We start from the raw sequence: 26,370 nt of genomic DNA, 5'->3' as shown, positions 1-26,370 counted from the left end.
ACGTTTATTCGTGAGGGGGTCAAGGACCCCTCAAAGCTTCTTATTCTAATGAGATCGGGTCGTCGCCTCGGCAGGATTATGTACTTCACATCTTACAGGATCAGGCCGATCGCCTCGGCAGGATTTATGTACCACACTCCCATGGGAGCTGGCCGTTCGCCCCGGCAGTTTAATAGATGCATCTATGGTTCGTGCCGTTCGACCCTCGACAGTGCACAGTTTAAATATTTATGTTGAATATCCTTATGGAATCGTGCGTAACATTTGGCAAGAAGCCAGTGTATCTATGAGTCTTTTCCTGATTTGAATTATAACGACCTATTTAGTGAGGTCCATTATGTATGTCTATATATATTCTCCGATTGAGGAGGAGTTTGCTAGTTGAGAGCTTGAGTTCATTGTAAAAAGGGGAATTATACCGCCTATTTTATACTTGTTTATTTTATTTATTTACTCTGGACCATATTTATTTACCTCTTTACTGTATCTGATATTATTGGACCACCAGTAAGTTTCGATGACGACCCCTCGTTACTACTCCTTCGGGGTTAGTCTAGATACTTACTGGGTACACGTTAATTTACTTACTCATACTACACTTGCTGCACATTTTTGTGCAGGTGCTTTTATGTCTGGTGGTTTGTATACAGCTGAAATCGGAGAGTCCGATTTTACGATCATTTTGGCATTCCATAGCCCGTCTTCAGAAGGCCCGAGACAAGCTCGAGGTTCGAACCTGAGGGTTCCCTATGCTCAACCTCGGGGCAGTGCAGATCGGTGGCTATCTTTGATAAATGGGAGATTCCCAAGGCACGTGATTAAAGCTGACCAGGTCTACAAGAATAGTACAAGTCTGTACCGTGACATTAAATGGATGTTCTAGTCTTTGATCTTTGTAATAAAGGGCTGTACCAGCCGCATATCTTTGTAATAAATGCACATGTACTATGTTGGGGTTCCCCCTCCTATATAAAGGGGATCCTCATCATTTTTGGCACACATGATATTCAATACAAGAACAAGAACATTCTCTGCTCTCTATCTTAAACATATTCTCCCTTGAGTTTATTGCTTATATTTATTACATTGCTTACATTTATTGCGTTTCATTGATTGTTCTTCATTTGTTACTCATCATTGATCATAAAGAGCCCTCATCAAAGCTTTTAGAACTGTTAGTCCTTCATCGGCCATCCTCAGTCGAGCTCATTAGCTTAACCTCGAGGCCCGACATAGGCTAGCTCGAGACCTCAACTCTCGGCCACTCGGTTTGCTTGCCATACCATCTTCAAGCTCTTATCTTATTTTCTAGTCTCGCACTCAACATCTACTGCCTAACAACTAGCATAAAAATAAATCACGTATTTTTAAAACCACAAAATCAAATCTAATTGTAATTACCATTTTCAAGGTAAACAGTTTGGCGCCCACAGTGGGCTAAATATAATAGTGATTGTTTTCGTGCTGGTTTACTGAATAATGCAAGTTATCTTTCACACTTTTTCTTGTCCAAGAACATTTGATTTCATGTCAAAATGTCTAACTCAGTCAATGCACATGAGAACAACGGTCCCGAGGACCATGGCAAGAATGGTGTAGTTGTTCCAGGTATCGGTGTACCACCACGAAACCCTGAGGATGCACTAGAACCAATTCCGTGGATGTTGTCTCGCACAACACCCAACACGTCGATATAAGCTCCCACACTAATTGGAGTATACGCCAAGAAAATCAATAAGAAGCTCAGAAAACCCCAGCTCAGGAGGAACGAGAGGTTAGTCTTCACGTCATTTTTGAGATGTTGCAGGCACAACAGCTGGCATTTGCTCAACTGCAAAGCCATCAAAAAACTCCGAGCACAGCAGCACCGGAAACGACTCCTCAAGCCGAACAGGTACCAGAAAGATCAAGCAACAACGGGTCAGCAGCCGACCCTGCTATCATAAAGATGCTCGAGGACCTCACAAAGAGGAATGAATCGGGCGAAAAGAAGATAGAAGCCAATGACAAAAAGGTGGAGACCTACAATTTGAGGGTCGATAAGATCCAGGCGCACCCCCGATTCTGAAGGGTGTAGATTCAAAGAAATTTATACAAAAGCCATTCCCATATGATGCTGCTCCAAAGCCCATCCCGAAGAAATTCAGAATGCCCGACCTCCCAAAGTACAACGGAACCTCGGACCCCAACGAGCATATCACTGCTTACACTTGTGCTGTAAAGGGGAATGACCTGAAGGACGACAAGATTGAATCCGTCCTATTGAAGAAAGTCGGAGAAACACTTTCAAAAGGGGCCATGATGTGGTATCACAACCTAGCCCCGAATTCAATAGATTCATTTGCCATGCTGGCAGATTCTTTTATAAAGGCACACGCCGGTGCCATCAAGGTTGCTACAAGGAAATCCGACGTCTTCAAAATCAAATAGAGGGAAAACGAGATGCTACGGAGTTTTTATGTCGCTTTCAAATGGAGCGAATGGAGTTACCGCCAGTCTCCGATGACTGGGTAGTGTCACGCCCCAACCTCGGGAGGCGCGACCGGCGCTCAATCGAGTGAACCCAACTGAGCAAGCCTTTTGAACACTTTCTACCCAACTCACTATGACCAAGAAAACCATGCTTTCAATGATTTATTTAGACAGTAGGAAAGATCGTACACATATCGTTGCTAGTTCGTTTCATATTTCCACATTTAAACCATAGTTAAGTTCCCAAGATTTCATACAATTACAGTTAGAAGAACTAGAGTTTAGAAATTACAACATAGTTCATTGACCCGTCCATTACCCGTACATAACCCACACAAACGTCTACGGAGCCTCTAAAGATACAAAATACAGTTATGATAATGTCCGCAACAAGGCCCGGCTATACCTCAAAAGCGGAAATCTATAACAAAATACATACTACATTACCCCTAGAAGAAAAGGGGCTCACCAAGACTGCTGAGTGGAGGATGCTCCGCTACCTACGATCGGCACTGTCTGCTATGGAGCCACCTACATCCATTGAAAGATGTAGCGCCCCCGGCAAAAGGGACGTTAGTACCATGGAATAGTACTAGTATGTATAACTAAACACCATCTCATTAGAAAGATCTATCATACAAGAACGAGGAAATCACAAGGGACAATCAAAAGCTTTAAACAAACACCACATCATCAAATAAAAGAATCATATAACTGTCACATAATTTCCATAGTTTTAGCTTGGGGCATTTGATACTGTTCATCATCATTCATAATACCACCGCTTTCTTGAGCGAAGTCCGATCACGACCGATCGGCTAAGTTGCCTCATTTGAGACATGTACCTCAATCACAATCTCATTCTTAATTTCTGGAATTCAATATCACCACAATACCACCGTGTGTGCGGTATGGTGTCCGATCACGGCCCGATCGGCTAAGCCATCTTACCAAGACGTTGTCCCTTTTTCATTAATCATCTCATTTCAATCTTTATTTCACATATATCAATTCATAGGCACTTGGGGCCACAATTATCACATCATACATGGCACTAGGCCACATTTCACACCATTTCCACTTTCAATGCTAACCTTGCAAATTTAGAATCATAGGCACATACAAAAGCAATTCAAGTTGTAAGCATAGACAAGATTTCACATAGTTGGCATGACAAATCTCAGTTTTTAATCTTGACTTGAAGTCTAGGCATTTCAACACATGATTCATATTCTTCGCACATCTTTAAATTGTCAAGAATAGTACGCTGCACACATTGAGGCACACCTTTCACGTATATATAATTACAACACCAGTTCATGTGAAATAACAATCAATACATCAATCAAATTTTAGTCTTACAACATTTGCATAGACACCAACTGAGCTCAATTTCTAAGAAGAGGGGGTTTTAGTCATACATACCTCAATGGAGCTTTTTCTTAAATTCTTACAATAATTCTGGAACTCTTAGCCACCTCGATCTATTTATGAGAATTACAAGTTGATCCAAAAATTAGAGAAATAATCAAGATTCTATCTCACTTGAGCATAATCTCAAGCACTAAGTGTGCATTATGAATTTTAAGGTCTTTTGTGAAGAATTCTATCATCTTACACCCTATTTGTTATATTCTTAGCTCACAATCTCACCATGCCCTTTTATCATACATGCATGCAAGACAATCAACCCTTATACCCATGAACCCTTTTGTTAATTACTTATTTTAGTAAGAATTTCAAAATCAAAGGTTAGAGCACAAGTTCTTACCTCTTAGGATGAAGGCCTAGTAGCTTTACTTGATAATCTTCAAGAATTTGGGCAAGGATTGAGTAGAGGCTTGGTGGGAATCACTTTCTCCCTCTAATACTCTTGCTCTCACTCTAAATGTGGTAGAAATTAGCTCAGGAGGGTCTAATGGGGTGATTTTATCGAATGGGGTCGGGTTTTAAAAGTTAGAAAATGGGAGCACCGACTCATTCTGCGGTCGCATATGCGATCGCATAATTGACATGCGGCCCGCAAAAGGGACCGCAAAACTTGAACAATTTGTCCGGGTATGCGGCAAGAATGCAGTCCGCATACCTGTTCTGCGATCGCATAATGCACCGCGGAACTGCCCCTCGCAAAATTCCAAGGAGATTATGTGATTACTATGCGGCCCGCATATTGATTATGCGATCACATAATTGGCCGCATAGTTGACTTCAAAACTAACCAGCATACTGCCCCACTCTGCGGCGACTACGCAGTCAGCATAGCTATTATGCAACCGCATAATGGACCGCAGAAACGCATTTTTTCTGAAAAACATTATTCCTTAACTCTCACATATTCCTAACTTGGCACTACGAGACTTTGGGTCTTTGAGTGAAAATTTCACGGGGCCTTACAATACAAGCCTTCACCCAAGGTTTGAACAAAGGAAGTTAGGTAGCTACAAAGCAGCTAAAGCAGAACTAGGTTGAATATCCCGCCGTGACTTGGTCGGATGTCCACAATCGATATCAATCAAAGATTAGGGTCGAGGACGACCAGCTAGGAGCCCCCTCGGGCTCAGTATATCCTAGCAGGCGCTTGGCAAAGGAACCAAGGCCAAACAAGGAAAGGTATCAACCATACACCGAAGATCGAAGAAATGCCCCAAGGCGTAACATACCCCGAAATGACCGAAGGACAGATCGAGGTCAGAATCCTCGGGGACTTGTGAGCAGAGCCGGATTCGACAGATACACAGGGCCGACGGAGGCACCCCGATTATCTGAGTACAACTTCAACGTTGATGTTTGCGACATCGTATCAGTCTTAGGTAAAATCAGAGACGCCGGGTGGCCAAAACCCGTACTATCAGATCTGTCGCAAAGGAACCCCAACCTGATGTGCGAATTTCATGGCACACGGTCATAAGACCGAAGATTGCAGACAACTCCGAGAAGAAGTAGCCTGACTACTTAACAAAGGGCACCTCCGAGAGTTCCTCAGCGACCGAGCCAAAAATCAATTTCGGGAAAGAGAGGCGAACAAGAAAAATGAAACAGAAGAACCACAACATGTCATCCATATGATTGTTGGGGGATTCAACATCCCACAGGAACCCATTATCAAACGAACCAAAATATCCATCACCAGGGAAAAATGAACTCGAGGTTACATACCCGAGGACACTCTCACATTCAGCGACGAGGACATCGAGACCCTGTCTCAACCTCATAACGATGCACTGGCAATTTCTTTTTTAGTGAATACATTTCAAATTAAACGTGTATTTATGGATCCAGGTAGCTCGGCCAACATTATCAGGTCGAGGGTGGTGGAGCACCTCGGACTGCTCGACCAAATCGTGTCCGCTTCTCGAGTACTTAACGGATTCAACATGGCGAGCGAGACAACGAAAGGGGAAATCACCCTTCCGATCAGCGTGGCCGGCATAATTCAAAACGTCAAATTTCATGTCATCGAAGGAGACATGAGGTACAATGCCTTACTCGGGAGGCCATGGATACACTGCATGAGAGCAGTACCATCAACCCTTTATCAAATGATGAAGTTTCCGACAAAGGATGGAATAAAAACTGTATACGGGGAGCAGCACGCAGCGAGAGAGATGTTCGCGGTGCACGACGTGGCACCAGCATCAACACCTTCAACATCGAAGGAGCCAAAGGATAAGCAAACAGCGAAGTAGCACTCGCGATCTGCATTCTCGGCTGTACCCAAGTCAATTAGCAAAGGACCGTAGCGCGTCCCCGGACCAAACATTTGAAGAATATCGAGGCTCGAAGCGCCATCACCACTAAGGTATAATCTTCTCCCTTTTTATTTACATCTTACACTAACCTATGTGCAGGAGTCTGGTTAGAACAATCGAAGCACTTTCCAGCTTGAAGACCTTAGGTTTTAAAGCATGCGTTGCAGTCTTTTCCTTCGACCGGATTTATCCCAAAGAGGGTTTTACCGGCAAGGTTTTTAATGAGGCAACATCTATATGCTACCTATGGAGAACTTAACAAGTATTCAAGGCTTCCCTTCAATCAACCTCGAATTCTTGGGGGCATCCCCCCGAGAGATCACCTCCTCGAGAAGTCAAGATGAGCCGAAAAGGGTCTCAATAGGAAAATCATATATCGGGCCAATCGGTCGAATGAACCGTGTCCGCATAGAATAATTGAACCCACGAAGGCAAAAACATGTATACTTGTACCAAGTAATTAATGAAACACCTTCTACCATCAAAACGCCTTGCGCTTCAAAGAAGTTTACTATTTTTTACAAGAAACGACTCCAGAGCCATAAATTTCTCGAACACTCGGGGATGCAAAAGTTAGTAGATGTTGCCACCTAACTCCATGGAAAGCAAAGGGAATGAGGCGCCACACCATGTTGAAGTTAAGAGAGATGAGCAACGGTTTGCAGTCTGTATATCTTCTGGTGCGGGAAGAATTTGAGGTCTCTCTCTCATTATCTCGGGCCAGTAACAATAACAACAACAACAACATCAACCCAGTATAGTCTCACTCAGTGGGGAAAAGCTTTGAAAATGAGCCATCGCACAACTGGCTGAGTTGTTGCCGTGTGACCTTATGGTCACAAGTTTGAACCATAAAGATAGAAATTTGAGAGAAAATATAGAGAAGGGAAAGGGCCAAAAACTGTTGAAGAAGATTGAATGAAATCTTGGCTCAAGAGAAAAGCGATAATGTAGCCGGCAACGTAATCAATGCCTTTTTGAAAACGTATCGACAAGCGCAATCAATGCTTTTTGGGAAACGGATCGGCGGAAATATCACCACCTTTGGAAAAATAAATTGACAGTGTATTGAATGCTTCTGGGAAGATGAACTGATCGGATGTTTCAGTCATCATGAAAGCTTACGTCATAAGCATGACGTCATCGTGAGAGGCTCGAGGAAGCTGGCGTCAAAGTCATTTCATACCATTCTATTCTAAGAAACGCGGGGACTATCTGTATACGGCCAAAATCGGAGAGTCCGATTTTACGATCATTTTGGCATTCCGTAGCCCGTCTTCAGAAGGCCCGAGGCACATCTCGAGGTTCGACCCTGAGGGTTCCCCATGCTCAACCTTGGGGAAGTGCAGATCGACAGCTATCTTGGATAAATGGGAGATTCCCAAGGGACGTGATTAAAGCTGACTAAGTCTACAAGAATAGTACAAGTTCGTACCGTGACATTAAATGGATGTACCAGCCGTTGATCTTTGTAATAAAGGGTTGTACGAGCCGCATATCTTTGTAATAAATGCACATGTACTATGTTGGGATTCCACCACCTATATAAAGGGATCCTCGTCATTTTTTGCACATATGATATTCAATACAAGAACAACAACATTCTCTGCTCTCTAACTTAAACATATTCTCCCTAGAGTTTATTGCTTATATTTATTACATTGCTTACATTTATTGTGTTTCATTGATTGTTCTTCATTTGTTACTCATCATTGATCATAAAGAGCCCTCATCAAAGCTTTTAAAATTGTTAGTCCTTCATCGGCCATCCTCAGTCGAGCTCATTAGCTTAACCTCGAGGCCCGACATAGGCTAGCTCTAGACCTCGACTCTCGGCCGCTCGATTTGCTTGCCATACCATCTTCAAGCTCCTATCTTATTTTCTAGTCTCGCACTCAACATCTACTGCCTAACAACTAGCATAAAAATAAATCACGTATTTTTAGAACCACATAATCAAATCTAATTGTAATTACCATTTTCAAGGTAAACATGGTTCTTTGGGCACAGAGGCGTGGATGATGTGGAGACTTATCGTGAGCTGCATTTCATGTTACGATCCGTAACTAGTAGAGTTTCCTTCAGAGTTATTTATATTTTTCCTGTCTAATATATATTCCGGACATATGCTATATTTTATTTACTTCCTAGTTGATGCTCATGCACTCGAGACACCGGGTTTTGGGGTACTTTTGAGTTGTTCAGTATTGTAACTGGGAAAATATTATCAATTACTCGGTAATTTCATTTCTTATTATTTAATTGAAGGACAATTATGATTTCAAAATACTAAAATGAGTAATCAAGTTAATCAATTATTGTGGCTTGCTTGACAGTGGTGTTACGCGCCATCACGGCCTTTAATGGATTTTGGGTCGTGACAACAATATACCACAATATAGAAATTGTGCACCAATTGGACCCGTAAAGTATCTTTCTTTTCATCTACAACCCAAAGTAGTTTGCATTTTGTGGCTTTATTCCAAATATATAAATTTATATATAAATTTATAATGTTCATCCCTCCTGCAAATTGTATGTAGTTAAATCTAGCATGCATTATTTGTATATAAGGGAAAAAGTCTAAAATTGTTCATCTACTATACTATATTATTTACTTCTGCGACCCGTCATACTATTTGTTCATTCTTAACCCTATCGTTAATAAACTTAAAATATTTGGCCCTATGCCTAAGAGATTTACACAGTGGCAGCTGACCCACTCCATTTTTTCCATGTCAACTGCCAAGTCATACGACCCCACCAAATTAAAACCCCACAAACTCCTTTACATCCTCAATTGACGAAGTGACACCCGACCTCTCAATTAAAATACCACACATTAGAGACCCCGTCACTAGTTTAAATATACTTTTAAATTAAATAACTATACCCACTTAAATTTAATCATCCACTTAAATCTATTCTTCTCTATTAATAAATCACCAATGTTAAAACACTAATGTTCATCAGAGGAATCATAATTCAAGACCTTCAATATGTCGAAAATGGTTTTCTTAAAAAATTTAACCACCGAACTCTTCAAAAGCAATGACTATTTTGTTTGAGCTCAAAAAGTGATTTTCACTTAGTTTTTAAACTTCAGAACACCACAACTTCTTAAATCTCAGAATGGGATTTTCATACCAAACTTCATGAGAAATTCATGGGAACATCTCCCAGAGAGCCCGAAAGAGGAAGAAACCAGGAGCTCGACTTATTTTGGTAACGAGGGTCGATGAAGCATTGGCGAGCTCATCATTTAGGTTACAAGGAGTAGATGCATCTGATTCATTATCTCTGTCCCGTCATTCAAGTTAGTTAACAGTGGTGAGAATCTCGAAACCCACTATGGTGTGTTCTTTGGGTGTCGAAAATTTTGAAGTTGACAATTTGATTTTGTTGATTATATATGGAGGAAATCAGTTGTATGTTGTTGTTTGGAGCTTAATATCGTGAATCAAACATTAATTTCGTGGATTTAAGTGAAGAACAAATTTGTACTCCATTTTTTGGGTTGCCGAAATTTGAAGTTGGAAAAAGACTCAAGAATCTGAAATTCTTGCTTGTTTCCTACTGAAATCGAGTGAAAATAAAAATAAAAAATGGAGCTTGAAACGGGGAGAATAACACTGATGTTTGTAGATTTGAAAGAAAAAGATCACCATTGAAGGATTTGTAAGAACGCTTGAGAACATAAAATGGATATTCTAATTTCTTGAAGTTTAAGCAAAGTGTTAGCTGGAATTTGTTGAGAATATTAATGTTGAGAAGTTCAAGTTTGATGAAAAACTTGACCTAGTTTGGATTGAAAAATTTGAAGCAAAGATGAAGAACTCATGGAAGAAAGAAGAAGTAGGGAGCCCGGAGGGGTTGGGGTTGGGGATATATTTTAATTTTTTTTTATTGAGTAAATAAGTGAATATTAAAATAGTGACATGGACGCTTATGTGGTATTTGATTGAGGGGTTGGGTACCACTGTGTATAGTCGTTATGTGGTGGGGTCGTGTGACTTGGCAGCTGAAATGAAAAAAATGGAGTGGGTCAACTGCCACGGTGTAGATCCGTTAGGGATAGAGGTAAGTATTTTAAGTTTATTAATGGTAGGTGCTAGAATGAAAAAAATAATATCATGAGTGGCAGAAGTAAACAATATAGTATAGTAGGGGCAATTTTAGACCTTTTCCCTTAAATCTAAGTGCAAATTATACTTATAACTCATGTAGGAATAATAATCATAAATTTGAAATATAATTCGACACATTCATAGCCAAGTAATATTTCCCCTTCTGTTACGGTTGCTGAATTTCAGAGAAGAAGAAGCTAACTAGGGCTAAGCTAAAGCTAAGAAGAAAAGAAATTAAGACAAATAAAATAAAAGGGTTTTCATTCATAAGCCTCTGAAAAAGGGTAGAGCTCATACATATAGCTCAAAGACGTGAGCAAGGGCCTAGGGACTAAAAAGAAATAAGGAAAACTTACAATGGGTTAATTAAATAATAAAGCAAACTAACTGGATCAATTGCAAGAAGGAAACTTGCTAACTACTCAGCCTATCGCTAACTACACGGTGCAACATTTCAAGCCTCTTGTACAAGCTCCACCAGTTGCTCCAACCTCTTCTATTTTGATTCGTATCAGTTCTCTCCCGTTAAGAGCTTCCTTGTCCTCAAGGAAGGGAAGATGGAAACATGTACCCTGATAGCATTTTCATAGTAGATCGTCCAGCTTTATTATACACAGTGTTCTTCCAGAATTCAATACACATGTATGAAGGCGCAAAACAACTAAGAACATCACTTTAAAACTATGTTCTGAGACTTTAATAAATGACAATTGTGACTGTCTTCTGGAATCCATTCTACGTGAAGCTTTGGGCCTCAAACCACCATTGTTCAGCTTAGAATTCTCATCATTGACCATGTCTTTCAGTGTAACTCTTAATTGAGTTAGAGAAACAAGAATAATTGCAAAAAATATCAATACCACCTGAGGCACATTGTACTCCCAACATATTTTGTGTATATCAAGAGCTTCAAAATGTATCATGTAGATCATAACAAGATGTAAATTTGCTAGAAAATTAGTGCATCCTTTAAAAACAATGAGGAAACCATGGCATCAAAACAGACAACTAAGAGGAATCATGATGTGTCGTGTAAAATAGGGTGAGCTACTGAAGAAACTCGCAGTGAGACTACTCAACAATTATTTTCGGATCATCTGCTTCCTACTTTCCGAAATAGACATCTTCATCTTAGTGAACTTCAAGAAGAAAAGCTTGGAGTATCTGCTCCTCCAGCTAGGATCTGGATCACTTGGATAAACATCTTTGTATTTCACTAAAACAACTGAGTGTCCCACTTTGTAGGAAACATCTAGACAATGGCATGCATTACTGCCTTTATCAATGCCATAAACTAAAAATATTGAGCCGGCAATTTCAGGATCTAAGACAACCTCCCATGCACTTGATTCTAATATTTCCCACCCATGATCTGACAAAATAAGATTGCTACAAGCAGCATGAATGACTCAAAGGACCACATCAGTAAGTGCGGGAAATGGACTATTTAGATTGCTAGAGTCCACTTCACCACACCTTGTGTCACCATTCTTAGATGTGTACCTTCGGTAACTTTGCCTACAGCTTTTCTCCCGTGACCCTTTATACCAGCGCTCACGCGCAAAGTAATACACAACAAAACTATGTTTTTCACTGCATATAAATTCGTGGATGTAAAAACTCTCCTGGCAGCAACTCCGAACTCTAGTACCATGATTCTGCCAATCACACCTTCCCATCAATCCACTCTTATCCTTAAGGATGATATGTGAAAATGAATAAATAACCACACATGGATCGAATAGGATATTAGAGTAGTCCCCAATCATAAGATTCTTTCCTAACACTGGAAGAAGAATTTTAATGGTAATAGTTAGCAACTCTCCTCCTGAAAGCAGTTGCTTCAATTTTTTATCAACAGGACAATATCGAATAACGCGTGCACCACTACCCTTCCACAACATCTCAATATCAAATGAGGGACAAGGTAATTGGCAGGCTAATTCCAACAGCCAGACAAATAAACTCCACTCTCTAATCTTAGCATCGTCAACTACCATAGAATTCCCAAATTCATCCTTTGACAATATAAAACCGCTAAAAAGATCACATAGTACCATATGCCAGTCACTAGTATACAATGAAGCACCCAGGAAGCCTGCTTGTTCATAAACAGAAGAAATAAAAAATATCCACCAAATGATAGAATATATATCAACAGGCTCATACTTTACCAGCTCTTCTAACACCTCAAGATAGCCATTTTGCACATAAGAAGTCCCTGTAATCATCAGAGCCATCTCAGGATGTCCGGTTCCTATATCATTTATTCCAAAAGGGACAGAGAATTGTACAGGATACCTAGGTATGCCAGAACAAATAGGTGGTTCATCACTAAAATAGTTGGATCTAGGACTAGATGATTCACAATTGAATCTGGAAGCTCCCTAATTGCCTCAAGTATAAAAAAAAAACTATATTAGCCTCCTCTGAATTTTTTCCATAACTGCTCTTAATAGAAAAACTATCAAGAACAACTGCCTCAAGTTTCTTATGGTTCATTCTTAATTCAGAAAATATTTCAAAGTATTGTTCATTAGCAATAACTATTCCTGAGTTAATATGATAAAACTCATAGCAGCCTAATTGTCTTAGCTGCTCATGCGATATGAGATCAAGGAACAAAATCTCATCTAGCCACTTCAATAACTCAGATCTAAAGTGATTCACCACCTTCTGCATAGCTATTTCACAAGCTTTCTCCACAGTGCACTTGCCTATTAGTAATCTTGACAAGAGATACTCTAGATGGTTTTCAACTTCATCTTTAATGGAAGAAATTGGAATCTTGAGCTCATGAGAATACTGATCCTCCTTAGTGGCCTTCTCTAAGCTGATTTTTGTAAATGCAACATCCAATTCAGTTATTAAACTGACATCGGAAGAATAACAGAAACCAGTGGAACTATTTCCCCCCTCTACATGCATCACATTCTCTCCATGGTTCGTCAAATTTTTCTGCATTTCCCTGAAGGCTAGTAAAAGTAAACTGGTCACTTGGCTTCAACAAGGAAGGTGTATTTTTACAAAAACCAGTCAGCTCTGCATTAGAAAGAACTACTACTCCCTTATTCATTACTTGATACTCGTCAGAAGGAAGCATAGTACTCTCGAAAAAACATTTGGTTGAACTAGAAACACTTGAAGCCTCGCCTACGGTTGGCGTTTCTAGTACTGGTCCTAGCTCCTTGGTCGTGCATCCTTTTGCCTCCCCAATAGGCTCACATTTTTCAGTCTCACTTTCAGTCGTTGCATCTATTCCCATACCTTTAGCTTCAAGAATCGAAAGATCTGCTTCTACCACCATTTCTTCTTGCTCCCCAATATTGTTCAAAATTGACTTCTCAAAATTAGAATCAGTATCAAAAGTCTTTCCCACAAAATCCATTGCTCCATTTTCTAGTTGATCAGTAATTGGCATTTCATCAAACACTTGTTGCACATGGGTTCCAAAAACCATTTTGCTATGCACAACAAAGGGTGAAGACTCTGCAGACACCAATTCCATTTGCGTGGGACTATTATCTTTGTTGCATACAGAAGTGATGCCAAAATTAAGAGTTTCAGAAATACAAACCTTGTGAAAAACGTCAGGATTAGTAGCGACTCCTGAGGCAGGAAAAGATATGGTTTGATAGTTCTGAGATTCGACAACATATGAGGACGTCGATTCAAGGTTCTTCGCTGGATGACCCAGTCCATGGTCAGCTTCGACCATTCTTGTCTGCTCCGGAAAGGACTTGGATATGGCAGAAATTGCGCAATTGCAGGTACTATTATCGATAATAGTTGGAGTCCTCTTAACAAACGGAAATTCGACAGATTGGGAACCCATAGCGTAGCCTCTGTCTGGAACCACTCCAGCAGTCCAACCATGGAAAACCTCCGGTGAGTGATCCAGATAATGAGAGGACTGAAAATCAATGGGTTGTGAAGAATGATGTGGACTGAAATTAGAAGTGTATAGAGGGTTTTGATTGGATTGCTGCTGGTACTCACCATTATAATTTTCATATCCCATATTGCTATAACCATAAGGGTTACTATAAACATAAGGATTATGACATTGATATGTTGTATTGCCGCCTGTGGAAGAAAAGCAGGTAGAACAGCTTGTAAAGAGTGACTGAAAGTGGCTTTAGGGACATAAAGAGGATTTTGGAATGCCATTGGTGACTACCCACAGAGCGAGGATGATTGCTCTGATACCACTGTTACGGTTGCTGAATTTTAGAGAAGAAGAAGCTAACTAGGGCTAAGCTAAAGCTAAGAAGAAAAGGAATTAAGACAAATAAAATAAAAGGGTTTTCATTCATAAGCCTCTGAAAAGGGTAAAACTCATACATATAGCTCAAAGATGTGAGCAAGGGCCTAGGGACTAGAAAGAAATAAGGAAAACTTACAATGGGTTAATTAAATAATAAAGCAAACTAAGTGGATCAATTGCAAGAAGTAAACTTGTTAACTAATCAGCCTATCCCTAACTTCACGGTGCAGCATTTCAAGCCTCTTGTACAAGCTCCACCAGTTGCTCCAACCTCTTCTATTTTAATTCGTATCAGTTCATCTTCGGATGATTGATTCAGTCTAATGCTCCCACTGGAAAAGATGGTAAGCTAACAAAGTGTTCTTGTTACTTATGAGAAAGAAGTTAATTGTGGTGATGTGTCAAGCACCAATTGTGGTGATGTGTCGAGCACCCTTGGTCCTATAAGGATGAGATGTGCCATTAAGAAAAAAAATATGGCAATTGTGAACAATACTGTTTTATTAATGTTTTTTAAACTTTTAAATCAGCGAACTTACAAGATTGAGAAAGAATTTGTTTGTAATTATATTCTTGATTGATTGTAACAGCTCGATAAGGCATATCCGCGAGATTTCATGCAAAGAGGAAGAGTGAGAGTTTTGTTGAAGAAGGAAGATGGAACCCCTTACAATCCTGCCATTTCTTCCCGTAAGTTTTTTTTTGCCATTGTTCTGTCCTCTTATCTTGTTAAAAACTTTGGCAAAGCATTATAGTTTCACAATATGTTAAGTGACTTCATACTTCTTTTAGCTTTCTTTAATCCTTAACAATGTGTTTGACATGGAATGATTTGCGGTTTTCTATGCTCTTAAATTGTGGAAGAAAGTCTTATGGATAAAAAAGCTAAATATTTCAAACATTAATTATAATTGGGAAGCGAGCATCATTAATCTATGGCCTAAAAGTGTTCTATACCATTCTTGTGAAGCTACATCCACCATTCACAATTGATGTTATCTTTGGCAACTCTATATAGAAAGTCGTAGACTATGATTTTGTAGGAGGGTCTTGGAAACAACTTGAATAGGAGTATATGTTTTCTCTTCCAGGTGTTCATCAAGGATAGGAATTTGGAGTTGGGGTGTATTCATTTTCTATATGGCCCTCTTTGGGAAATGGTTATCAAGATTTGGTTGATGGATTCCTTTCTTCTATAGAGGAGGAAAGTTGGAATAGAAATGACTCTTTGTCCAGGTTAAGTTTATTTAATTACAAGAAAAATAGTGAGGAATGTAACTCGTATACTCCAAGTTTTTACAAACCCAAACAGAAGAAATTAGATCCTCGGTATGATTGGTTTTCTTTTGCATGAGGATAAACATGGCCGTGAAGAGTATCTGGGGGCAGACGTATTGTGAGAAGTCCATATAAGTAGGAGGATGAACAAAAGTGTGTTGTGAGTATATATCAGGATTTGTGTCATTGGATTTCCATGAAGTTGAGGATAGTAAACAGGGTCTAGTTTCGGTAAAATTGCTAGTGTATCAGTACTTAACTAAAGGACAAGCTCAATCAGTCCATGACAATCTAGCATCATAATTTTTCCGCTTCAGAGAATGGAGACGGTGGTTTTGATGTCCTTGTTCTGCAGAAAACGCTGGGTTAACTAGAAACTATGCTGCAGGTATTGGTATGTGATATGAGAAGTAGAAGTGGGGAAATAGAGGTGTATCCGAACCCAAATAGATAAGGGCCTGTTTAATTCATAAGAAACCTACTGCAAAGACGGCTGCGCCATTTGAGATTTTATTGATCTTTTCTACTGCAGTTTGTGTATGTATTCAATTGCGGACATCAGCAGCATAACAAGAAATTTATTGGACTGTTTTTCCCTGCCAGAAATTGGGAAATGCTTTCTTAATTTTTGGCTTAAGATACTAAATTGGCTGTGAAGGAGCTTCTGTGATACCGGGGTAATTCGGGTCTCAGGCATTAAAAGTATTTCAATGTGAAAGCATGAGAAAGATATAATAACCTTTATCCTTGGGGAGTATCCCAGCAACTCCTACTTGTATAAATTCATTTGAGAGCCACATGCACTTCTTGTACATGTTCTTTTTTCTTCTTTATTTTTTTCCTTGACATCAACTTGGTTTTTTATTCATGAATCTTTTTGGCTTATCTAAAATAATTTGAGAGCCTCTAGTTATGTGAGGCATTGTGCACGTATGGAGGTTGTTTTTAATTATGACAGATGTCATCGTGTTTTGAAAGAAATCGAGTAACATCACTAACACGGTTGTGCTCGTCAGAAAAAGTACATGTGATACAGTTAGCTTTTATTGATGTTTGTGGTATTTAAGGATATTTCCTTGTTTTTTCTAGTTCAGTTCCTGTAATTTGTTTTTGTTAAAGCTAATTTGAACCAGCTTTAATACTTGTATTGTTGTTGTATATTGTAGGGAAACAGCTGATGATCCATGTTGCAGAGTTGGTCCGGAGACATCCTAATAGGACTAAGAAGCAGGAGCCTGCATCCTCTTCTGCAGCTGGTTCTTCAAAATCTGGGAAGGGGGGTAAAAAGAAGAGATAGTTTCAGGAGGCAATGTTTCAATTTCTTCAGACCGTTTGGAGATCTTAGATTTGTTTATTCTCGGACTTTCTTCTCGACTTGATTTTGCGAGATGTTGCAAAGTAAGAAGAAGGGACAAATGAGCTATCCAAGAATGTATCAAATGTACTTGTACCATCGATTGAGAATTTGAGACATTTTTGTTGTTTTTTTGGCCGAACTTAGCCATATGGCGATTGTTAATATTTGTGTTAGATTACAACTATGGTTTAATCCCAAATTAGTTAGGGAATGACAATATGCGTCAATCTCAAACTAGTTGGCACTGATGATTTGAATGCTCATTATACCTTGGCCTAGTGGTTTCTCAAACTAGTTGACACCGATGATCTGAGTTAGGGGTGGCAAACGGCCCGGGTCGGGTTGGATATAGATGTGTTGAAATGTGTAATGAAAAAAAATGTAAAAATAGCACGGTCTAGCCAGTTTTCGGATTGGTCATTCAAAAATAATCAGTGTTTACCAAGTCAATGAAAAGTAGCCACTATTTTGCTGCAACAGAGACCGGTCCAGCATAATATACTGGAGTTCGGTGCACCTGTGTTTGAACTTCCAGCATATTATGCTGGAACTCCAACACATAGGAAGTTCCAGCATAATATACTAGAGATTCGAGCACTTGTGTATGAACTTCCAGCATATTATACTGGACCGGTATACTTTTCTGGAACTCCAGTATATTATGCTGGAACTCCATCGTATTATGCTGGAGTTCCAGCATACTTATCCTAGAACAACATACTTATCCTGGAACTCCAGTATAATATGCTGGAGTTCAAGTATACTTGTGCTGGAACTCTATCATAATATACTGGCGTATTTTCCGGGTTTTGAACAGTGTTTTCGCTCAGATTTATCTTTACATGAAAAGTTGCTAAATTTCGATTACTTTTGAAACTGGGCTATTTTTGAACGACCACTTGTAAATCTGGCTGTTTTTGAATTTCTCCCGAAAAAGCTGGGTGAATTATCCGACCCGAGCCATATTTAATACAGATTAAAAAACAGATTAACTGGCTGATAATAAGGATATCTACATTATCCATGGCTTCTTGAATATGGTCACTTTTGGAAGAACTCCAAGTCTTCCAAACTTGAGAAATCCCAATTTGAGGCTTTACAAATGTAAAGTTAAACCCATTGGTTATCCGGTGGCTATCCACTTGTTCATTATATAACCTATTTTTTAATGAATAATATGGGTGGATAACAGTTTTTTTTTAACCATTTTGCCACCACTAATCTGAGTGCTCATTATCCATTCTCTATCTTGGCCTAGGGGTTTAAGCAATGGCGTTATCTTTCTCTCTTTATCGAGGTTCAAGCCAGTTTTTAGCACAGCTTTACAAAATTTATGGCTCCAAATCTATGACCAAAATGAGGTGCATTTATTATATTTTTACAAATACAGCTTTATATGACGTTTAAAAGGAAGAAAAAGAAAGAACAAACAGACAACCATGTATGTATAATGTTGTCCGCAACCACAGGCGTCAAAATCAAACAGCCATGGATCAATATATAAACAAAATGAATTGGGTAATCACATCCAAGTAATCTAACTGTGAATAGAGGAAAAGCTGAGATCAGAATCCTGGACCCAACACGTTCCTTGTTAAAGACAACCCAACAGGATAAGATCTGTGAATCCTCATTTTGCTAGCAACTGGACCTTTAGCAGAATTGTCACTAAGACCTTTTCCTTCAGTATCAGTTACCGATTTCGGTGGCACACTTGATTCATTAGATTCAGCAATGAACTCAAGCCCCTGAATTATAATAAATCGTTAGATTAGACGTTGTGAACCATTGAATGAACAACCAAACCCGGTTAATCAGGTTCGAGAGAGTCGATGTACCTTCACCCAGTTTTCCTTGGGAGTCACCTTTGAATGCTCTATCAGCTTAGCCTCGATGCCCTTTCCGGAATCCAATTGCCAAAATAAGAATACATGTGTACGTTTCGAACAAATAGGAACAATGAAGGGCAAATGGAATATTTTCCCACAAAGAAAGAGACAGCAAAACTGCAGTTCTATTTTAATGCATAGCCAGCAAAAAGTAGGAGTAACAAACATCAAAAATTTCCAAGAGATCGTGTTTTTATTACAACCAATAACATCTGATATCATGCAAAGACGCCAAAGTTTTTCTTAGCAGCAGCATAATTACAGTCTGTATGGTTTAGGTCAATTACAAAGTCCTTTCGAGTAATCTAATTAGGATCATTTGCCAAGCACCAAAGGAGAAAGTCAATGGTCGGCAGAATGGAAAAGACAGTGACAACCGGAGATCACAACACTAATCGGAAATGCAAACACTGATTCAAAACGCGATAGAAACATGCAAGCAAGCATTGAAAATGCAATGGAGAAAAGACAAGAAAAGCCTCAAGATGTTCCTTATTTTCCTTGTGGGAGGAAGAAAGAGACCAAAGAGGAAGAACAACAATAGTCAAAAGGCTTTCATACATGAACACAAAAATACCTGAATAACTTTAGGATTTTGACCCTCCTTAATGCCCCCAGCAACTTGGCACAAGTACCACAAACCAGAATTAGTCACATCCTGTGGGGTGGGGAAAAATAAACAAGCACAACTTGTGAAGCAACTGCAATAACGATAGACAGAACATAGGAACAAGTAGCACGTTACAAACACATTCAGATATTCACCTGTTTACTCTCAAGAAGCTCAATCTTCCCTTCCTGCCAAATTGAGCAACAACTGGAAAATTACAAAATGACTAGCCAGGAGATTTTTACTAGCACTACCATATTTATACAATTTGTCAAGCAATGCACTTACCAATCCAGACACCATCTCATAGATTAAGTTTATATCAAAACCAATTTGATTCAGATTAGCCTTAACGTCTCTCACCTGCATAAAGAAACATCTGATGTTGAGCATTGACAAACAAAGTCTCCACGCGCCTCGATACATAAAAGCTATTACTAAGATATTCAAGCAAGTTGCCAGTGAGTTATTCTGTGACCTCTATTTTGACATACAACCAACAAAGTTCAGGTCTTACGACAAGTTTCTCCCAGTAATTTTCTGTTATACGTCTCTCAAGTTTTACAAAGGAGTTGATTCCTACCTCATTCCCCTCAAAAAAAGTTCTTCACTACAACCGAGAGAGAACCTAATATCTTTTGGGAGAATTACACATAAGTACAATTCATACACATATATTGCAATTAGTTAGCCCAGTTACAACTTTACAAATTTATAGCCCAAAGATAAAAGGTCAAGGTCCGAAAAAAGCTTTTTTACACCACCAACTACTGCTATTATTCCTTCTTCATAAATTCCTACGCATTCCAATTGAAACAATCAACTTCAATGGTGGCATTTATTTTCTGAAAACACGTAAGGCTTTTATATTTGAATTTGCTTTTCTTAATGTAAAATTGTGTAGAAGTAGAAGCAGTAGAAACATCTGCAATTCTAGAGGAGACTTAGACCGTTTAAATGATAAATGAGAATAGTGATATATTTTAGAACCATTAATGTAATTGAAATCTTTGTCAAATCTTATATTTGTTTCTTCCCCAAGTTTCAAATGGTAGAAATCAAAAAAAAAAAAAAAAAAAAAAAAAATTGCTGCAAGTTTGTAATTTGGCAAAAAACACAAATAAATTGATTTTATATATAGATTTTCCGAGAAAAAGTAAGAATAAATACAAACATTTCAATTTTAGTTTTAATTGTACATGTACATTATATATATAATAATGTATAAATTTATATATGAAATATATAATAATGTATATAAAAAAATTAAGAAAAACAAGAAGAAGAAGAAGAGGAGAAGAAAGTATCACACTTTCACAGAGGCCAATTATACACTAACAATATATATATATATACACACACACACACACACACACACACAATATTGTACAATGAAAAAAAATTATATTTATATAACATTATACACAAATATACATACTTATACATATTTATACACAATTATACATAATTTATACAATATTGTATAAGTGTGTATAAATACCAATTATACAAAATTTAAACTAGAAAACACCTTATGTCCATCACCACCCCTTTATTTTAACACCAAAAATTTGCCTCACCAATTAATAATACCATTATTAATCAACACCCATCCAAATTGAAGCACGAACTCACAGTGTTATTCGAATTAAAAAGTTTCAAAACATTCGAGTCGATTTTTTAGAAAACCCAGCAGTAGAATCGAAAATTTTCCGCCCAAAATTCTTCACACAATTGAGTTTAATGCATAGGGACATCCACGGCCCATATCATGGAGCTTTGAGCTTCAACGAAGATGGCTTTTTCATATCTAAAACTACAATTCAAATTTCAAGGATGTGTTGTGACAAAGAAAAAAATGAAATAGGTAAGGAAATATTTTCTGTGAACGAACAGAGAGTAATGGAAGACAGAAAAGGGAATGGGTTCTGGTGGAGAAGATGATGGAAAGAGTGAGGAGGCAGCGAAGAAGACGAGGGAAAAGAGGGAAAGTCTTCTTAGCATTTGTTTGTTCTTGTTAGCAACTATTAGGGCTAAAGGGTGAAATAATTTTTACATATCATATACAATGTGGGCTAGTTTTGGTAGCATTTAAAAATATGGGTCAATTTTAGTAGCATCATGGTATCAATTGTATTTGAGCGTAATTTTTCCATATCTTTTTTCCTTTGGCATGTTGGTGAGAAAACAGGAGTTATGCGAAACTACTTTACCCATAAGATAAAAGAATCCATCCTAATACATCAATGTTAAAAGGAGAATGGGAAGAAATGCTGCTCTCCTTACATCATTAGTAATAAGTTTTGATGTCTCAATTTGCTCATCTAGCTTCCAGTCTAAGTTTTCCAGCCTCTTCGTCAGATGTCTTTTTGTAGACTACAAAAGAAATAGAAGTGAAAGAAGAATGAGAACAGTTGTTAGCATATATAACACAGATAATCCACGAAATCGAATTCTTGACTCACAGCCAATGCCTCTGATACATTCTCCAACTGCTTAGACACAGATGCAACAGCATTCGCCATATTATGCTTTGTGACATACATTACATCAGAAAATGACCAACCCTGTGGAAGATTAGCAAGAGCACGTGCGATTTATAACAACTATATAAAGAATGTAACAAAACTCCAAAATAAATCCTTGGGTGCCAATGGATACAAATTGCAGCAGTGAACACTTGCCTTCCACTTCATGTAACAATATCCCATCGCCCCAACTGCCGCAGCTGGAAGAATGTAAGAAGCATAGCTCCCTAAAGAAACAAAGGCCCATAACCATGTCAGCTCTATTTCAACTAGATCGTCCATAAAGGACAAGTAGGGTATTTATATTCTAGCCCCAAGTGCGTGTGTTTGGTACGTGATAAAAAAGAGCAATATTGCAGAAAAGGAAACAAAAATGTAAGAAAATATTCCTCTTGACTAAGGAAGACTACAAACAAACAGGGCCTAAAGAGCTTCCACTTTTCATGTTGAAAACAGGAACCATAGTTACATAATTCAAAACTTAACTATCAGGTATCAGGGTACATTTAAGAAGTTACAGATCTCCATTCTAGAGAATTCAGCATTTGCAGTAAGATTTACACAATTCAAAATGAACATAAAAAGACAAAAACATACCATTGGAGGAAGAATCCTTATAAATAGTAATTGGATTTGATATGCTCATCTCCCGAATGTCTTGTGCTAATTGTCGAATCTGAAGGCAATATCAGAACCAAGAAAGGCTTGGATGAGGTAACAAAGTGGAGTTATATTAAGAAACATGCTAGTACTTGTTAATCGTAACATTACACTAACATATAGCACGGCCCCTTCTTTCTTTTTTGGATAAGTAACATATACACAGGATTCATATCGCCGAACCCATAGTGATTGATTGAAGTATCATTTATGAGGAGCTCTATCACTTACCACCATTTAAGTTGCATAATTATTTTTTTCCTCTTTGGGGCGTGGGTGTGGGGTGGAAAAGGATGGTTAATATGTTCACCTACGGTGTATATATGAGATTTGATGTTACGATGTTAAACACTATGATATCAAAGAAGTTCAGCAGGCCTCAAAATTTCAACATCATGGAAGACCAGGCAAAAAGTTTTTGCATATTCCATTTTTTATCAGTAAAATTTTTGTCAATTCTAAATCAAACAACAACTCCAAGCTTTGCATTTGCTTCCAGAAGAAGGCTACCAATTCAGTAAAAGAACCTTTTCCACCAAGTGTCAACCATATTGGCTCCATCTTATAAAGTGCAAATCAGGAGTTGTTTGAGTGTGACAAGAAAAAGAAAGAAGTAATCAAGCTACAGCTTGTGAATTCAGAACTAAAATTACGTTCTATCTACGTTTCGTACACAATGAACTCTGAAGGAGAACATATAAATGCCACGCACATTAACAAGCAGAAATCAAGTTCCTTGGTGAAGCATATTATGTGAGAGTAATGCTTCAAAGCTGTTGATTGTATTGACCACTGACCAGCTCGTTTAAAAGCTTAAGTCATCAGAAGTAAGACTTTTTTATTTAGTTATTTATTTATCAAGGTTGCCAATACGCCCTCTATTCTGATTGTTTTTCTTGAGTCAAGAGTGTGTAAATATTTTTTGCTGATGGAAGGAGCCGAAACTCAAACCCAGGACGTCTGCATACTATGCTATCATCTTGAATTGTGTGACTGCCTTATTAAAAGCTTAAACCATTACAAAGAGGAATCTTTTATTTATTTATTTATTACTTATTTCAGGTCAACAAAAATAATATGCTCTTCTATTCGAGGAACGAAGATGGTACCAACGAGTTTCGAAGTAAACTTTATGATAAACGCTTTTGAAATGGCTAAATGGCTTCCCTTAATCATGTGATTAGTTTTCCCCCTCCTCTCTGCAATTAAATCTGAAGTAACACATTACATAATGTCTTGAATAAAATTGTATGTTCCTTCCCTTTATGTTGTTTTATATGCTTTACCTTCAAAACATCTGATGAATCTACTTTGATAAGCACAAGATAAATGTAAGAAAAACATAAATGTATACCTGAGCTGCTAGAAGAGCAGTATCATATCTACCAGGTGATGTCTCAGCCGCATTCACTCCATTTATCACCTCCTGAAGCTGTGAGATAAGATCAGATAATCTTCCACTCTTCAATATTACTGACCCAGTCAAACCTACACCAGAACCAAATCTATCACGTCCCAAAAAGAAGAACCTATAAAATTTGAAGGAACTATTAACTCCAATCAAAAACCGCAACAAAATTTGGAGATGCTAATAATCTAAGACTGCTTTTCTTCCCCAACATCCAATATTATATCGAGCCTTGATGAAATTTCTGCTCTGCAATACTCTTAGAGGTAACACGTCTAGAAAATGTCAAGGCTGGATATAAAGGAGGGTTAACGACCAATGTAACACCCAAAGATGTAGCCTAGTGGTCAACGAAGTTGGAGGAGAACGACGAGATCTCAGGTTCAAATCATCGGAAGGAAAACCAGTAGGTGATTATCCTTTTATCTGCCAAAACCTTGGTGGGCATAGTTAACTGTTACCTCCTCACGTTGGAAGGTAGCATGTAACCGATGGAATGGTAGAGGTGCGCGCAAACTGGCCCAAAGACCACTGTCATAAAAAAGAAAACACTAGGTGATCATCTTCCAATCTGCCTAAGCATTGATGGATAGAGTTACCCAATACCGGATGAAATAGGTCGAAATGCATGCAAGTTGGCCCGGACTCTACCGTCATAAAGAAATTCTCTGAGTACTCAATTAACTTAATAGAACAGAAGGAATATAGAAGATTCATATAGTTCACCTTAACTATGAACAAAGCGTAGTTGCTTGTTTGATTTCCTATTAGATCAAGGTTCCAAGTTATCAGCTAAATTAAGCTAATTTCATCAACTTTCAGAACCAAAACGAATCTCTCTCTCTTTTCCTCCTTTCAATTGACTACTAGAAATAAAGCAACTATAAATGGAGTATAAACATATAAAGTTATGAATTTTATATGTTTTTTGGAGAAATTACCTGCGCCGACTAGTATCAGTACTTTAGAAGTGGCGACGCCGGTTTGCATCGCCATGTTTAGGTGTGGTGGCGCTGCCGGCGGTTGAGCGAATTTTGTTGAATTTTCAATATCTCCGGCGAACTTATTAGACCTTTTATTTAAGGCCTGCCTTAATTTGGAAAGTAGCGTGTTATGCGATGGCTTAATTGCACAAATTTACTTTTGTCTGAACCCAATTTTACAGTTTACAGTTGGTTGATGAAAGAAATAAAATTAACTGTTGACTGCTGGTCCACGTTACCCTTTGACTTCCCTACTTGCTTCTTTTTTATTTTACGGGGTGTCATTGGTTTGGTTCGGCCGATTATTTTAGAAAATATATACCGTATTAATTTTTTAGTTATTTAATAATGTAAAATTAAAATTAGACTTTTCGAAACCGTCCCAATCATGTCGGTTTCTCTTCGGTATCGTTACGGTTCGGTTAATTTCCGATATTTTCTTTAAAATATGTAAAAGTTACTAGTATAAAGTAGAATGCAATAACATATATACTTTTATAAGACTTAGCAAAACTGCCTAGATATTTTATTGTTTAAAGGGTGATGAATTATAAAAACATGAAAGATCGCTAGAGTATAGATCCGTCAACTATTCTACATAGCACCGTAAAAGAAACTAAGCAAAGACAAAAAAAAGTCACAAGAGTGAAAATATATGGACCAAGTTGGGACTCAAGAATAAAATCTATAGAAGATTAAACATTCAAAAAGATAAATCTAAATCATACGGAAGGAAACATATTCAATTCATTGTAGTTTGCTACTCATAATCGTTAGAATACTTTGTCTTGCTAGTGAATATGCTGAAAATAATTTAGTGTTAGTAGGAGTAGTATATTAGGTTTGAGAACTGGGATTTTGAGTTTAGTTGCTTATTGACTTGCAGCCACTTTCATAATTTCAAAACCAAAGGAAAAATTTAATGCTTTATTATTTTTAAACTTTATATATATATATATATATATATATATATATATATATATATATATATATATATATATATATATATATATATATATATATATATATATATATATATATA

At 38.0% G+C, this 26,370-nt stretch overlaps 2 protein-coding genes across 2 annotated transcripts; one reads left to right on the top strand and one right to left on the bottom strand.

Annotated features, from left to right (window-relative positions):
- Positions 1–15,091: 15,091 nt before the first annotated feature.
- On the top strand, positions 15,092–17,507 carry LOC109240110 (signal recognition particle 19 kDa protein). The gene is made up of 3 exons (XM_019406733.1): positions 15,092–15,112; positions 15,206–15,305; positions 17,060–17,507. The coding sequence occupies exons 1-3, from the start codon at positions 15,092–15,094 to the stop codon at positions 17,188–17,190; spliced, it is 252 nt and encodes an 83-aa protein (XP_019262278.1). The 3' UTR covers positions 17,191–17,507.
- Positions 17,508–18,722: 1,215 nt separating this feature from the next.
- Positions 18,723–25,454, bottom strand: LOC109240118. Its single transcript, XM_019406744.1, has 11 exons — positions 25,287–25,454; positions 24,292–24,425; positions 22,875–22,953; positions 22,434–22,504; positions 22,215–22,316; positions 22,036–22,125; positions 20,038–20,112; positions 19,905–19,937; positions 19,717–19,797; positions 19,089–19,148; positions 18,723–18,998 (listed from the first exon to the last, which is right to left on the bottom strand). Exons 1-11 carry the CDS (start codon positions 25,339–25,341, stop codon positions 18,816–18,818), a joined length of 963 nt encoding a protein of 320 aa, XP_019262289.1. The 5' UTR covers positions 25,342–25,454; the 3' UTR covers positions 18,723–18,815.
- Between the last annotated feature and the right edge of the window lie 916 nt (positions 25,455–26,370).

The sequence above is a fragment of the Nicotiana attenuata genome, unplaced genomic scaffold (assembly GCF_001879085.1).
Source record: "Nicotiana attenuata strain UT unplaced genomic scaffold, NIATTr2, whole genome shotgun sequence".
NCBI lineage: Eukaryota > Viridiplantae > Streptophyta > Magnoliopsida > Solanales > Solanaceae > Nicotiana > Nicotiana attenuata.
Note: the sequence above shows the minus strand (reverse complement) of the source record. Positions and strands in the feature narration are given on the sequence as shown.

Excerpts from the sequence above, each read along its gene's own strand:
- LOC109240110 (XM_019406733.1), top strand. The coding sequence starts at position 15,092 with ATGGCAATTGTGAACAATACT. Across the intron at positions 15,113-15,205 it reads TGGCAATTGTGAACAATACT|CTCGATAAGGCATATCCGCG; the intron begins GTTTTATTAATG and ends TGATTGTAACAG. Across the intron at positions 15,306-17,059 it reads CAATCCTGCCATTTCTTCCC|GGAAACAGCTGATGATCCAT; the intron begins GTAAGTTTTTTT and ends TGTATATTGTAG.
- LOC109240118 (XM_019406744.1), bottom strand. The coding sequence starts at position 25,341 with ATGGCGATGCAAACCGGCGTCGCCACTTCTAAAGTACTGATACTAGTC. Across the intron at positions 19,938-20,037 it reads ATGAGATGGTGTCTGGATTG|GAAGGGAAGATTGAGCTTCT; the intron begins GTAAGTGCATTG and ends TCAATTTGGCAG. Across the intron at positions 18,999-19,088 it reads CCAAGGAAAACTGGGTGAAG|GGGCTTGAGTTCATTGCTGA; the intron begins GTACATCGACTC and ends ATTATAATTCAG.